Source organism: Hesperophylax consimilis, chromosome 20 (genome assembly GCF_061612785.1).
Source record: "Hesperophylax consimilis isolate HC1 chromosome 20, BYU_Hcon_1.0, whole genome shotgun sequence".
Taxonomy (NCBI): Eukaryota; Metazoa; Arthropoda; class Insecta; order Trichoptera; family Limnephilidae; genus Hesperophylax; species Hesperophylax consimilis.
In genome coordinates, this window is record NC_142855.1 from 26,058,683 (window position 1) to 26,073,787 (window position 15,105).

The 15,105-nt window shown below is 36.0% G+C and overlaps 1 protein-coding gene across 6 annotated transcripts in view; it reads right to left on the reverse strand.

The window, feature by feature from the left end:
• LOC149414437 (CLIP domain-containing serine protease B4-like) overlaps window positions 1-15,105 on the reverse strand; it is a 92,594-nt gene that overhangs the window by 47,290 nt on the left and 30,199 nt on the right. For 4 of the 6 annotated variants that reach the window (XM_089643786.1, XM_089643785.1, XM_089643783.1 and 1 more), the window contains exons 2-13: window positions 12,523-12,626; window positions 10,081-10,189; window positions 9,898-10,001; window positions 9,158-9,218; window positions 8,580-8,683; window positions 8,121-8,181; window positions 7,763-7,866; window positions 6,596-6,656; window positions 6,246-6,349; window positions 6,049-6,163; window positions 5,298-5,446; window positions 3,235-3,344 (exon numbers count right to left, since the gene is read on the reverse strand). In XM_089643786.1, coding sequence (XP_089499912.1) covers window positions 3,235-3,344; window positions 5,298-5,446; window positions 6,049-6,163; window positions 6,246-6,349; window positions 6,596-6,656; window positions 7,763-7,866; window positions 8,121-8,181; window positions 8,580-8,683; window positions 9,158-9,218; window positions 9,898-10,001; window positions 10,081-10,189 — 1,082 coding nt within the window. In that variant the 5' untranslated portion in view covers window positions 12,523-12,626. The remainder of the gene's footprint in view (window positions 1-3,234; window positions 3,345-5,297; window positions 5,447-6,048; window positions 6,164-6,245; window positions 6,350-6,595; window positions 6,657-7,762; window positions 7,867-8,120; window positions 8,182-8,579; window positions 8,684-9,157; window positions 9,219-9,897; window positions 10,002-10,080; window positions 10,190-12,522; window positions 12,627-15,105) is intronic. The other 2 variants (XM_089643784.1, XM_089643787.1) reach the window with 2 other exon arrangements.

The window sequence follows — 15,105 nt, forward strand, 5'->3', positions numbered from 1 at the left end:
TAAAAAACACGTCTAGTGCCGGAGTTGATGGGTTATCAACCAAGATTTTAAAAACGCTGTCTACGGAAATTGCATTGCCCCTAGAACACTTAATAAACTCTAGTATCACTCAGGGCCACTTCCCCTCAAACCTGAAACAAGGTATTGTTATTCCTATACATAAAACAGGTAACAAGACAGACATAAACAACTACAGACCAATAACTCTACTAACTAGTCTATCTAAAGTATTTGAAAAGGTTATCAATGCACAGTTGGTAAAACTTCTCGTGAGCCATAAACTGATTTCAGAAAATCAATACGGGTTTCAAGAAAATAAGAGTACCTCAGACGCTATTGCTGCTGTCACTGATTTCATTGTTAAAAACCTTGATAAAAGCAAAAAATGTATTTCAATCTTCTTAGACCTATCTAAAGCCTTTGATACCATATCGCACAGTAAATTAACAAATAAACTTAAAAAATCGGTATTGCGGACAACGAACTTAAATTCTTTAAAAGCTACCTTAATGGGCGTAACCAACAAGTTAAAATAAATAACATATTGAGCAACACCTGCTCAACTAATTATGGTATACCACAAGGAAGCATATTAGGACCGATTTTGTTCCTGGTGTATATTAACGACTTATGTAACATTAATATTCAGGGGAAAATAGTTAGTTTTGCCGATGACACTGTTCTTCTGTTTGAAGCTGACACTTGGCCAGCTGTCTACAAAAAAGCTGAAACGGACATAAGCATTGTAAAAAAATGGTTGGATACAAATACGCTCACACTGAATGCCGAGAAAACCAAGTACATCACATCAAGCATTAATATTACAGGTCAACCTCGTGACGATGCCTCTATTAGAATACACACATGTTTGAATTCTGAAGAATGTTGTCAGTGTCCCCACATTGAGCGCACTGCTCAGATAAAGTACCTCGGCCTCACCATTGATCCATACCTCAAATGGAATCTTCACATTCAAAGTATTGCAAACAAAATAAGAAAAACCATGCACTTCTTCAACACGATACGAAACTTCCTCAACTTACAACACTTGAAAATGGTTTATTTTGCACTCTGTCAATCTATTATTGAGTATGGTATCATAGCGTGGGGAGGTGGAACTTCATCTGCACTAGACCCAATCATAAAGGCACAGAAAACTATTATAAAAATTATTCTTAGGCTTCCTCTAATTACTGACTCGAACTTGATCTTTAATATTATGAATGTGTTTGATGTTCGGCAGACATACGCAAAAACAATACTCACCCACCTTTACACAAATAAACATACATACTACGAAAAAAGTTCTAATACTCGCTGTACTCGAAGCAATAACAAAGACTTACTTCAAATTCCTGTAACGCACACTACTTTTGGACAACGAAATTTTAGATATCTTGCGACTAGACTTTATAACATTCTTCCTGATAAAATAAAAACATGTCATTCACAAAATTTTTTCAAAGATAGCGTAAAAATTTGGATTAAAAGTAGTGATAGGGCCTTTACCGGTGCACTCATCCGAATTCGCAGTCATTGATGCAACCTAATTATTGTATGTATTTTCGTATAATTGTAGGTATATTATTAGGACTAGAAACGAACTTGGTATATGATGTATTGATATTGATGCTACCTAACTATTGAGTGTTCATATTTTTATATAATTGTAGGTACGTTATAGTACTATAAATAAACTTGGTAGATAGCTGCCTCAACACAGGCTAAGCCTAGTGAGGCGGGCTATGATAAACCTTAACATATAACTACATTAACATTTCTATTATTTACATTTATTTTACCTACTGTTTATATCTTAATTTCCATTGATAAAATTATATACTCTTCTTCTAATTGTTACGCAGTTGACAGTACAGTTCATGATAGCTTTTTGTTTGACAAGCCCCCAAAGGGCACACAAACTCCAACGGCTCGGAGGGCTTTGAAGCAGAGAATGGACGGTTATCTCGAGAGTATTTCCTCCTGGGGTAAAAATAATCTCGTCGAATTTAATGTTTCAAAGACCCAATCCTGTCTTATTACGTCTAAAAGGGATCTAAATGATAATCTAATCTCCTTTGACGGAAGCAATCTTCCGAACAGGCCTTCCATTGATATGCTTGGTGTAACTATAAGTGACCAGCTCAGGTATGGGGGCTCCATCGAAGCCAGAGTAAAGCTGGCCTCTCAGAAGCTGGGCGTACTGTACAGGGCCCGCAGATACTTTAATAGTACACAACTGCTGACCCTGTACAAATCGCAAGTGCGCCCTACTGTCGAATTTGGCAGCCATCTCTGGTCCGGAGCCCCTAAATACCTGAAAAAAAACCCTAGACTCTGTGCAAAAACTGGCGGTCCGTTTGATAGATTCCCCAATCTTAACAAACGGACTGCAATCTTTAGAGCACAGGCGTCAGGCAGGTATGCTGTCCTTGTTCTATCGGTATTACAATGGAAGATGCTCTGAGGAACTAGCGTCATTGATCCCTTCGGCACCGGTGCTAGTCGGGATACACGCCAAACGCGCGCCCAACATTTGTACACGGTTGACATTTGTCACATGAGAACGGGTCGCTTCTACGATTCGTTCTTAAGTTCAACAGCTCGGCTGTGGAACGAACTGCCGGCCTCTGTGTTTCCTCCCTCTTACAACATGGGACTTTTCAAGACCCATGTTCACTCCTTCCTCTCCACAAAAAGACCCTCCACACAGCATCCCCAAAGATGACATAGGCCCTGAGGGAAATTATTTTCTTCAGGGCCTCCTGTGTGGAGTTAATATAAAAATATAAAAAAAGTCAAACACGACGATTTCATATAAAAAAGTAAGCTTTACTGAACCATAACATAAAAAGGCCACCATTCTGAACCCAAAACTGAACGTACAGACAGATGAATTGCAAAACGGTCGAGTTAAAACAGGACTTCGCAACGCAAAGTCAATTATGTGAGGTAAATTCACTAGTTCGCCACTTATACCACGAGTTGTCAGACACCGTGTATACCACGAGTTGTCAGTACCGTGTATACCACGAGTTGTCAGTACCGTGTATACCACGAGTTTTCAGACACCGTGTATACCACGAGTTTGTGAAATATCGTCTAAAATGTGCTTAAATCTTTCAGGTTAGATCGTCCAAATATCAAATCAATTTGTTTTTCTATTTTCATCGTTGCAATTTTCATTATAACAAGGAGGAGTTGAATTTAAAAATGAAGAAACAATAAACTCACCCAAGCGCTGCAATGGCGGTTGCAGTGCACACCACCCACCGGTCACTCAGTAAGGTCCCTGCATTCACCCGCCAGGAGATCTCTCCTCTTCGAACTGATCCAATACGTCCCTGGGAACACAACACATCTTCATATTAATCTCTAAGCAAGTGTTCTTTTAAATTGCTCGCATTTTCGTTTTTTCATTTGCTTTGTTCATTTTTACTGCCAACCATCTGGAACCAGTGACACTATGGCATCCCAACCAACCATCTGGAACCAGTGACACTATGGCATCCCAACCAACCATCTGGAACCAGTGACACTATGGCATCCCAAATTGCGGTGTGTTGTGAGGTTTAAGGTTGTGGGAAGGGGAACGAGATGCGGGAGAAAAAAGTACCTGCCTATCCAGATATAATCACGTATGACCGTGTTAAAAATGAGGAGATCGTCACCAAACGCGGCTAAAGCCATTTCAAGCAGCGTTTCAATTATGAATGTTGGTCTTACACCAGGGCGATACTGAGAGTATCTTTCACTCTGTAATGTGCCGCAAATAAACTATATCTTTATATTTTAAACTATTTTAAATGAATACATTGTGAAATAACACAACATGACCTAATTTTTAGCACACATCGGGATTTGAACCCGCGACCTCCAGATTGCTAGTCGGGTGCCCTCGATTGGCCGGAGCTGGTAGGGCTATATCACTTAAAGTGAAACATCTCAGTATTGCCCCGGTGAAAGGCCTTCAGAATGGAAACTTTGCTTGAAATGGCTTTAGCCATGTTTAGTGGCCACCTGTTCCCCACTCCACTACCTTCAGCCTCGTAATAACATCTGCCCCGATGATGGAAACTGTATTGCTGTCTGAAATTTTGGATAGAGTTGGAGGTAGCGCAACATGGCATAGTACGCCAAAAAAGATCACCGTTATTAAAATATGTAATTTACATGTTAGTATGTGTGTATAATATTAATTGAAAAAATAAATAAAATTGATTACAAATATTTTTAATACACACTACAAAAATACGCAATCATTTTTAATTTTATCCCATGACCACTGAATCCAGAGCCAAGGATTTTACCCGCCCGCCGATGTTTTCAGAGAAAAGTCAGATCTATAGCCTATATTTAAACTGTGTTCATTGAACTATTAGTTCCTTTCTATTCATGGGCTTTCAATTTTGTTTGACAAATTTAGTTTTTCTCCAAAAAATAATTAGTTAGTAAATAATTACATTTCAAAAGTAATCTTTGATAAGATTTTTGATCACCAAAATAAATAAATGTTTTGCAATGAATAAGCAAATAGTATGGAAGTATGCGTCGATTTGAATGTTGCTTATTTCAAGAACGACGGTCTCTCGTGTCTAAGATGAATGAAGTTTGTATATACTGGCCACGCACTAGGGAGCCGACAAATGTATTAAAGCAACGTCCTAGGGCTCTATGAAAGCCAAATATAGTCGGCTGCGGAAGTCAGTCGAAACATTGCGATTGCGCAACCAGCCTCAAATGTGACTAGGGTACATGTGTGTGGATGCCTCAGTCCTCAGTCCTCACGCACTTGTCGTGGCAGCCAGTAGAACTGGTGATATTGGCTGCTACAAGCTACAACTGGCTGCTGCTTTATAGGGCGGCTGCCTGGTGCGCAGCCAGCCCAACTCTAAGGTCATGGTATTTCAAAGAGAGAGTACAATATAGACAATGTAATATAGTTGTGAGTGATGAATACTCGGGGCAGGTGGATGAGTTTGTTTATTTGGGAAGTGTGTTTAGAAAAGATGGAAAGAATTACGACTCTTTAAAATAAAGCAAAATTCAGATTTTTTCTTAAAAATTGTATTTTTTATTCAAGAACAATTTAGTTAAGTTAAGTAGCATTTTGAAAAGACGCAGAATTTTTTCATGCCTACAGGACGTTAAAAGCAAGGAGTGTATGCGAGACAGAGTATTGTAACGGTGTATTCTCTCTGCCTACTCCTGCCATGAAACGCAGTGATGGCTAGTTAGTTATTTCAAGTAATTAATTAATATATAATAAATAAAGCTAACTAATGTCTGAAACTTACATAGTACGGGGCCTCGGCGGCAGTCCTCATGGGAGTCTTGTGATATACTATGTTGGAGTCTGGTGTGTGCAGAGGACACAGGTTTCCCCGAGTCCAACCAAACCTTGTTTTTTGACACGGGAAAATTTTTTCTGGCAACTCTGTGCAATCTGTAGAGGAAAGGAAAAAATTTGCAGATGTGTATATTAATATAGTGCCTCTTGTGTCATTACTTCAGTCAAGTAAATTAAAAACGCATTATTTAAAAAAAAATTAAGAATGTTATGTTTTACACTTGCGCTAAAGGAAAATCATTCAATTATTTTTGCTGATGTGTGGTTTAGTACGAGGTCTCAAAATAATAAATTGACGTGCCCTACTTAGTTGAGAGTAACTCTATTATTTAGTCTGAAAATCTATTAATTTAAAGAACCACTTAGCAGACATTACAAGGAAACATATCATAGGTACACAACATGAAGTACATATCTTATTCCTGTATATTGTTTCATCTCAGTAAATCATGTAGGTGTTTGTTTCTATAATATAAAATAAAATAAAAAGAAAACTTTGAAAAACCAAAAAATCTTACAGTTTTGTCGTAAATCATCCTATTGCATAGTTTGAAATTTGAGAAAATACAATACTAATTGTTAAATTTCAAACTATGTATTAGGTGTATTTACGACAAAACTGTAAAAGAAACTGAAACAGATTTTCAGATATGCAACAAAGTTTTAGAATATTTGTGGTCAGGTTTAACAAATCTCACATTCTGCGGCCTTGGAGCCAATCGGCAGCTGAGTGACAAGTCCCTTCGGCAGCGGCGGACAGGCAGCCTCCGCGCAGCACACCAACTCCGACTCGTTATCAGTCAAGTCACATTTCTGTGGCAAAGGAAGGTCATGTTAGGGGTGCATAGTCAAATATGTTGTTATTGTCAGAGACACATAAAGGGAGGAACAGTACCTGTGGAAAAATGCCTTTACTGGCGGCCTCCTTCGCTGTCTGGCAGTTGGCGAATGGTCTGCACACTCCCGCAGTCCCCGTGTGCTTCATAGTGCAGTTCATCCCTTCAATCAAACAGATACACCAGGGTTAAACAATACAACACAACATGACGATGAATATTCTACCCGCAATCCAGATTACGATTAATGTTTTCTGGTCTACGGGTAGATGTGTTATCAAAAATTCAGAAGACTGGCTACTTTTTGCAATGATGGTATTGTGGTGATGAGTTAGCCTAGGAAATCAACGAGCCATCGCATCGCCTACTGGATTTGTAATGAATGATGATTAAGTTCTGGGTACTATACCTTCAACCACTGTCACCAGAGGGCAGCAGACAATCTGAATGGTGTCCACTAATGCGCTAATCTGAAAAAAAATTTCAACGTTCATTGTGATTTTAATTAATGAAATAAATTTGAATTAACAAAAAAAAATTGAATCAATAAAATAATAAAACATTTGTTTTTTATTTTCTAATCATGATTATAATGTAACCATAAATATACATACAGTCTAAAAAATTCTTAATTTTAACATAAATTTTCACTAAATGTTAAACTATTTCACAAAATGATGCTTGCCCCCTATTATATTAATAAAGTTATATGTTTTTACAAATGTACACTCCTCTTCTATCCACAAGCAAATGTTTTTAATGGAAGAGCAGTATTAATCGAATGATTCAAAATAACTCATTGCAAAACCTAATTATTATGTTTTGTTTGTTTTGTTGGATTGAATCACTCCGGATTTCGAACTGTGTGTTTTTATTTACTACAGAAGTGATTCCGTATTGCAAGCGCTAATCCTTTTATTGCCGGTATTTCAATAGTTATAATATTTATTTAAATAAATGTGGTTTTCAACTTTAATTTTGGTAAGATCACAGTGGAGCTGAAAAACCAAGATAAAATCCTGCCTTTTCTAAACGAAGAGGTGATGGATTTGCCATGGGAACAATGTGATTGGAAAAGCAACCCAATCTAATGGATATATACACACTGAATCCTATCAACATCTACAGCAGAAAAGAGGACGAATCAATACATTGGTGACCCGAGCGAAAAGAATACAAGTAGATCCAAAAATGGGATTGGAGTTTTTAAAGCTCACCGACGCTTTAGATCAAAATATTTTCGTTTTAAGTTTTTTTTTTATCAATAGAAGTAAAATTGCCGTGAATTTAAAAACTTATTATTTTCAGAGACGCATAAAGGGAAGAACAAAAATTTCATCAATTTAGAGCACTTGGTATTGGTATTAATAATATTTGAATAAGGGAGGTTTTGGAGTTCTTTCCGGTACCTAAATCAAATTACAGACACTTCTAGCATTAACCCCCAGGATGTTATTTTAGTGATATTGAATATCTATCTACGTGAGGGGCGATCTCTTGGGTTTTTTTATTCTTAATTTCTGTTCATATTTTAACCCACTTATTTTATTTTAGGTTTAGTTGTTTACTTTTTTACCTGTGGTAAAATGCCTTTACTGGCGGCATCTTTCGCTGTCTGGCAGTTGGCGAATGGTCCGTATACTCCCGCTATCTCCGTGTCCACAACCGTGCAATTATCACCTGCAAACAAAAAGACACACCGAGGTTAATCAACACAACACAGCATGACGATGAAGATTCTACTCACAATCCAGAAGTAATGTACGATCAACGGTATGAAGTTGTAAACAATCAGAGACATTCGCATTCCACCTCAACAACGCTGTCTTTTGCAACGACGGTATTGTGGTGATGAGGGAGCCTAAGAAATCAACGAACCTTCGGATCACTTATTGGATTTCTAATGAATGATGATAAAGTTCTGGGTACTATACCTTCAACCACTGTTACCAGAGGGCAGCAGACAATCTGAACGGTGTCCTGTAGAGCGGCAATCTGAAAAATTAACTAAGCGTCAGCCTTCATTGTGAAACAATTCAATTACTGGAACAATGTTTTTGAGATTTAATGAAAGTAAAAGAGAAAAAGACACAGAAACTAAATCTCCATTAACGGGACCAACTTGCCGTGGTCATAGTACTCATAGACTGATAGTCAAGGTGGGAGAGCAATCTTGTTGTTGGATCTAATCACTTCAGATTGTGTCTTTTAGCGTTTAAAAGTGAAATACGATGAATCAATACGTTGGTGACCTATGCAACAAGAATATGAGAAGAACCGAAAATGAAATCGAAATATTTTCATTGCTAGTTTATTTTTAGTTAATGGAAGAAAAATTTCCATGAGTGTAAAAACTTGCTATTTACAGAGACGCATAAAGGGAGGAACAGTACCTGTGGTAAAATTCCTTTACAGGCAGCGTCCTTCACTGCCAGGCAATTGGCGAATGGCCTGTATACTCCCGCTACCGCCGTGTCCACCACCGTGCAGTTATCACCTGCAAACAAACAGACACACCAGGGTAACACAACACAACATGAAGATGACAATTCTAGCCACCATCAAGCTACCCTAGCATGGTCGACCGTTCAAATTTTATCAAAAATATCAGTAACTTGCCATCGTTCCCGAGCACGAATGCAGATCTCTAATATACAAACAACATTAAAAAAGAACATTTGTGAACTGTCTTTTGTAGACGATCTGCAGTCATGCTCGGGAACAATGATAAGTTATGGACATTATCGATAAAAGCTATATCGATTGACTGTGCTAAATACCGAGAAATGGTGTGTCTACGGTACGGGGTATCATCAAGAATTCCTAGTGATAAAGTTGCAACAACTCAGAGCCGTTCTTATTCAGCCTCAACGACTGGCTGCCTTTTTGCAATGATGGTAATGTGGTGATGAGTGAGCCTAGAAAATCAACGAACCATCGAATCGCCTAATAGATTAGGTGGGTACTATACCTTCAACTGCTGTCACCAGAGGGCAGCAGACAATCTGAGCGTTGCCCTCTACGTCGCATGTCTGTAAATAAAAAAAGTTTTGTTAATATTTTAAATTACCCTTTTAAAATTAATCATGTTTGTGATTTTGTTAATTAGATGTGAGGGAGAAAAGGGCACAGAAAATAAAAGATTAGCTCACGTACTAGAATCGAACTCGGGACCTGTCCTCGCTCCGAGAGGAATGCATCAAGAAACAGCTGCTTGGCCATTTTTTTTAACCTTTAAATTTGGATTTGAGGTCAAAACAGCATTTAAGATTTGGTTTGCTGCAGTTACAAATAATGTTATGAATTATAAGTCTCCATTCGCATTAATTGTTGAATTAACTTCTATATTCCTGATGGATATCTTTTCTTTAGAGACAGTTTTATCTCCCGTCCTTTGGGACTAACTCGCCGAATCGCTTCGAATTTCTTCATCAATAGCGTTAGAACGCTAAGAATTGTTGCATTGGGTATATTTTATCATATCATTGTTTATTGAAGGTACAATGTTTAAATGGAATTGTTTTTGTTGTTGTCTCCGGACACTCCTTGTTTTTATGAAAGTGTTTTTGAAAAAACGGCCAGAAAGAGAATTGTTTTCAAACAGTTTGTTCATTGCTAGTTTTATTTTTTATTATAGTAGGAAATCAAATTGCCGTAAGTTTAAAAACTTAAAAAAGTAATTGTCAGATTCACTTTAAGGGGGAACAGTACCTGTGGAAAAATTCCTTTACTGGCGGCCTCCTTCGCTGTCTGGCAGTTGGCGAATGGTCTACACACTCCCGCCTTTCCCGTGTCCACCACTGTGCAGTTATCACCTACAAACAAACAGACACACAGGGTTACACAACACAACAGGTGAAGGTGAATAAAGTGTATGAAATGAAAGTGAGGTACCTTCTGCAGGGCTAGTTGTGTTTGTCTGGCATCTGGCTTCTAGTCCCGTCTCTTGCCCCGGTACCCAGGGACAGCACACTATCAACTTGTTCTCCGGGGAGGTGCACATCTGAAAACAAATCACATTGTACTTTAGTAGTTGTATTTGCTTGGCATCTGGCTTCCAGTCTTGTCTCTTGTATTTCCCTTACTGTCAAGGTGAGAAATCTCTATTAGATATATCTGTTCTTCTAAACTACGCAACGGATTTTGATTTGGTTTTCACTATCATTTAGAGAATTTCGTCCGGAAGGTTTATACGTATAATAAATGCAAATATAGAAACTAGAGAAAAGTCTCCGAGCAACCCAATGTCAGCAAGTATTATCTAAACGGTGTTAGAAAGAGAAAACACCAAGCTTTATATTCAAATATAGAAGTTAGCCACAGAAGAATTAAAATGTGCACCTTTTTTATATAATATACACAAAAATGAGAGTAAGCAGCCATTTATGGAGGATATTTGGACATTTCCCGTCTCCAGAAGGCCATCAGAGGGGATTCCATCCAGGCAACCATTGCAGTGATGATTTTGTTACTTGATTGGAGTAGTCTGCACCATAAGCTTCCCATGTGATGGCGGAGAAGCGCTCTGAAAGAGTGTACTCGTCCCTCCAGGAACATTTCCGTGGCGCTGTAGTATCTCGGTAGGCGGAATAGTTGGCGATAAGCATTATTGTAAGCAACTTTTAGCTTATGCCATTGGGATGAAGTGTAATCCACCCACAGTTCTGACGTGTACAGCGAAGTGCAAAACGCGTTGAAAAGTACCTTTTTCAAGTTTGTACTGCAAAAATGAAAACGCCTTGACCGCATACCTGCTCTAACGGATTAACGGATATTAAAATTCATCAACTTTTTATATGAAATTACAAAAAAGTGAGGTGACAGTAACGTTTGTAAATTTATTTTTATTTTTTCTAATAAAATGCGTGTTTTTATAATTTATTTCGTGAACAGCAATTTTAGTTAGAAAAAACGTAAGGTGAGCCATTTTCAAAACTTATTTTATGTTTGCATTAACAAATTTTATATTTCATAAATAAAATAATTTAATAACATACAAAAAATAGAAAATGTATTTCATCACTTTTCAAAAACAGTTTGGAAATACTATTTGGATTTTATTGAAATTACTCTGACCTTCTGACAAATAAGCCAGAGGCCTTAGGAGTTTTAATAAATCAAAATCAAAATTTCCTAATCATAACATTTTTAAGTAGTTACTTAGATAGCTACCTACTTAATTATAAATCATTATATTTTATGCAACATTTTTTTTCAAATTTAAAATAAGAATTATATTGCAATGGCTCCTTACTGATAAAAGTGTTTATAATTTAACGCAACTAATAAACAACCGTTTACCATACATAAATTGGTGTTTATTGATTGTGTAAAATTTAAAACACATTTATTAGTAAGGGGTCTAAAGTCCCAGTTGGCATATAGGTGATAGTATTACATTGGAGTTAGGAGCTGAGACTTGGTATAAGCTTCTAATTGTTTGTTCATTACAAAGTTAGGGTCCACTTTAAAGTTAGGCGGGATATTTGTAATGATTTGTCCTTTATTACATGTATGGAGAACTTTCACCTCTGTCTTTGTCAAACGAGTGTTTGTTGTCTAGTAGGTGTGACGCAACATTGGACAGTTCACCTTTATCATCACACAATAATTGGTGACGTATTCTCGTAAGCAGCTTTTGGACGCTCTACCAGTTTGCCCGATGTAATGTGATGAACAATTAGAACGGTTAACTTGATAAAAGCCAAGTTTTTTCTCTCTTGTCTTATTTTTAGTAAAGATTTTACTCAAATAATTACAATAATTGATTGCTTTTATACATTTATCATTATTGGTTAGTCCAATTTAAGGAATTTTATTCCAGAGTTTTGTGAGGTTTTTCTTTCATTTTTATTCATCACTCCTTGTGAGATTATTGCTAATATGTAAGTTTAAAAAAATATTTATCTTTAATAACTGTCAATAGTTTTGCTACTATATTCATTGTTCTGTGTTGTGGTTTTTAGAACATTTATTTCATTATTATTTTTTTAATGATAAACTAATTTTTATAAGACAAGATTTTATGCATAGCATAAAGGATAACAAATAATTTTGAGCAATCATTAGTCGCCTGAAATATCAATACAAATTGAAAATATCTCCCGAGTAAAAATAAATGCCGCCAACGGGAATTGAACCCGTACCTTTACTAATGTTTATAAGACAAGGTTTTATGCATAGCATTAATTTTGATCTTGTACTGTTGTGTTTTTGATTGTAAAATAACTACATAAGAATACCAAACCTATAATAATAACTTTGATAGATAATTTTATTTACGGATTAAGTTGACAAGCATAGAGGGACTATACAAGACTATCCATGTGACCTCACCTGTGCTGCTTTTCCTTGAATGGCCGCTTCCAGGACCACGGGGCACTTGAAGAAATGTGTGCAGACGCCAGGCTGAACGGTTTCAGCCACGACACACAGGTCTCCTGCAACATTATATCAGAACCAAGTGAGAACAAGTGACAGAAAAGAGAAGAACCCGCGACCTCTGGATTCCTAGTTGAGGACATTACCAATCATTAATAATTAGTTCACGATTACAGGTGGTTTTTTATTTGGCCATCTCATTGCGAATAATTCGTTCTTTTACATTAACTCCACACAGGATTATTTCACAAAATAATTTCCCTGGGGGAATATATCATCTTTGAATGAATGAACCTGGGTCTTGAAGAAAACTTTGTTGTAGGAAATCATTCACAGCTAAGCGGTTAACCTCAGCAACGAGTCGTAAAAACTACCTGTTTTCATATGACAAATGTTGGAAGCGCGGTTGGGACGCTAGTTATTCGGAGCATCTTCCATTGAAATACCGGTAGAACAAGGATAGCATTCTCACCTATCGCTTGTGCTCTAAAGATTGCAATCCGCTTATTAAGATAGGAGAATCTGTCAAACGAAACCGCACTTTTTGCGCAAAGACAAGGTTTATTTTAGCATTTTGGGGCTCCAGACCAGAGGTGGATTCCATTTTTCTTTTCCTCAAGTTCCTAAGAATATTAAATGAAGGGCGCAAATAATGCTGATTTATATTTAAAAAAAATTATTACTAGCTGTACCCCGCCACGCGTTGCTGTGGCTCAGCCTGTCTGTGCAGATAGAGAAACCTGTCACAGGAGACATCTTTATAATATAGACATATAAATATATTAAAAGATATATTACATATACATTCCGTCCACGGTAAAATAACATATTATAAACTATCTGTCTATCTTTGTAGGAAATATAGTGTCAAACCAAACTTGTCTTATAGGCATTATATGAATTAGTTAGGCATTAATCTAAATAGTACAGAACTAGCGCACACCCGTGAACAATCATAGGATAGTCTGAATTCTTGACAAATCAGTTCCAATTTTGAAAATACGTTAATAATAATATGTAATGTACAAACTAACAAAAAGCGTATTTTCATAAAATAATTAAAATACACTTTTGGCAAGTTATGCTTTTAAATATTAAAACAAATTATTTGTTTGCGCCCGTACATACGCAATATGAATAAATTGTTTTGAAGAATTGGGTTTTGAGTGAATTTAAATACAATAATTAAATCAACGCCATCTATGGATACGTATATTATAACGTACGTTGCATTTCACCTTAATACAAGATTTTCGGAAACCGTCAATTTCAAGGGTTCAACTCATAGACTAAAAAATGGTTCAACTATTAAGATTAAAAAATACAGAATAAAACAAATGTTTTTTTTACTGTAATAACATTATTTAGTGTGACGGGTATAATGATATTCATGGATGTACACGGTGTCCGGAAACTCGTAGAACAACCGGTAAATCTACATAGCATGTGGAGTCACTACATGTTATTGTGGAATATCTTTTTTTATTTGAGCTGTTATCTGCGAGTCTTCATTTTTCATTACGTGTCTTTGATTTGAGTTTGTCTGGCAGGTACATTCATATAAATTAATTCCAATAATTCAGGGCTGTCAATTAGCGATTTGATAATTTTGAATAAAAATAATGTATCAGTTAAAAATCTTCTATCTGATAGTTTGAGAAGTTTGGTTTCGGTACGTAAGTTATTATAATTTATAAATTCGATGGACATATTCATTTTAAAATTGATGTACTCAAGGAATTTATTTTGTACCTTTTCTAAGGCTTGAGAATGAACTTTGTAGAACGGTGACCATACTGTTGAATTATATTCTAATTTACTTCGTACTAATGAGCAATATAGATGTTTTAAAGTTAACACATTTTTAAACTTTGCCCCAATTCTCAAAATAAAAGCGAGCATTATCTTTGCATGGTTTGTAGTTTCATTGATGTGTAAGTTAAACAGACTAATGCTACAACTTAAAGATACTTTTGCTGATAATAGAGTAAATATTTAACATGTATATCACTTTTTGACCTGCTCTGGGAATAATTCTTTTATGAAAAATTTCCACCAATTTTCCAAATTAAAATTTTTCGATATGCCAATTTTCCCGAAAGAATTTTTCGCACAAAAAATAAAAAATTTCAACTTGTAAAATTTCCAAACGTCACATAATATCAAAAAATAAACATTTTTATAAAGATTTCCCCACAAAATTTTTTATTATACAATTTTCCAGGATTTTTTTCCGTAAGAATAACAAATATTTCACAACATGGAAAATTGAAATTGAAAAAAGATAAAAACATTTTTAAAAAATTACCGAAAAATTTTCCGATTTTCTTGGAAACATAAATGATTTTGTAAATTTTTTTTTCAAACATCAAAAAGTGACTTATCACATAGGTACCAAATAAAAACCATTTGTGAATGCCTACGTAATATATGTACGTGTTATTTGGTTCATTTTAAATCCACTGGACGGATAAATACTAACATATAAGTTTTGGAGTTTCAATTAACTAAGAAATTTACTACCAAAAGACTTGAGAA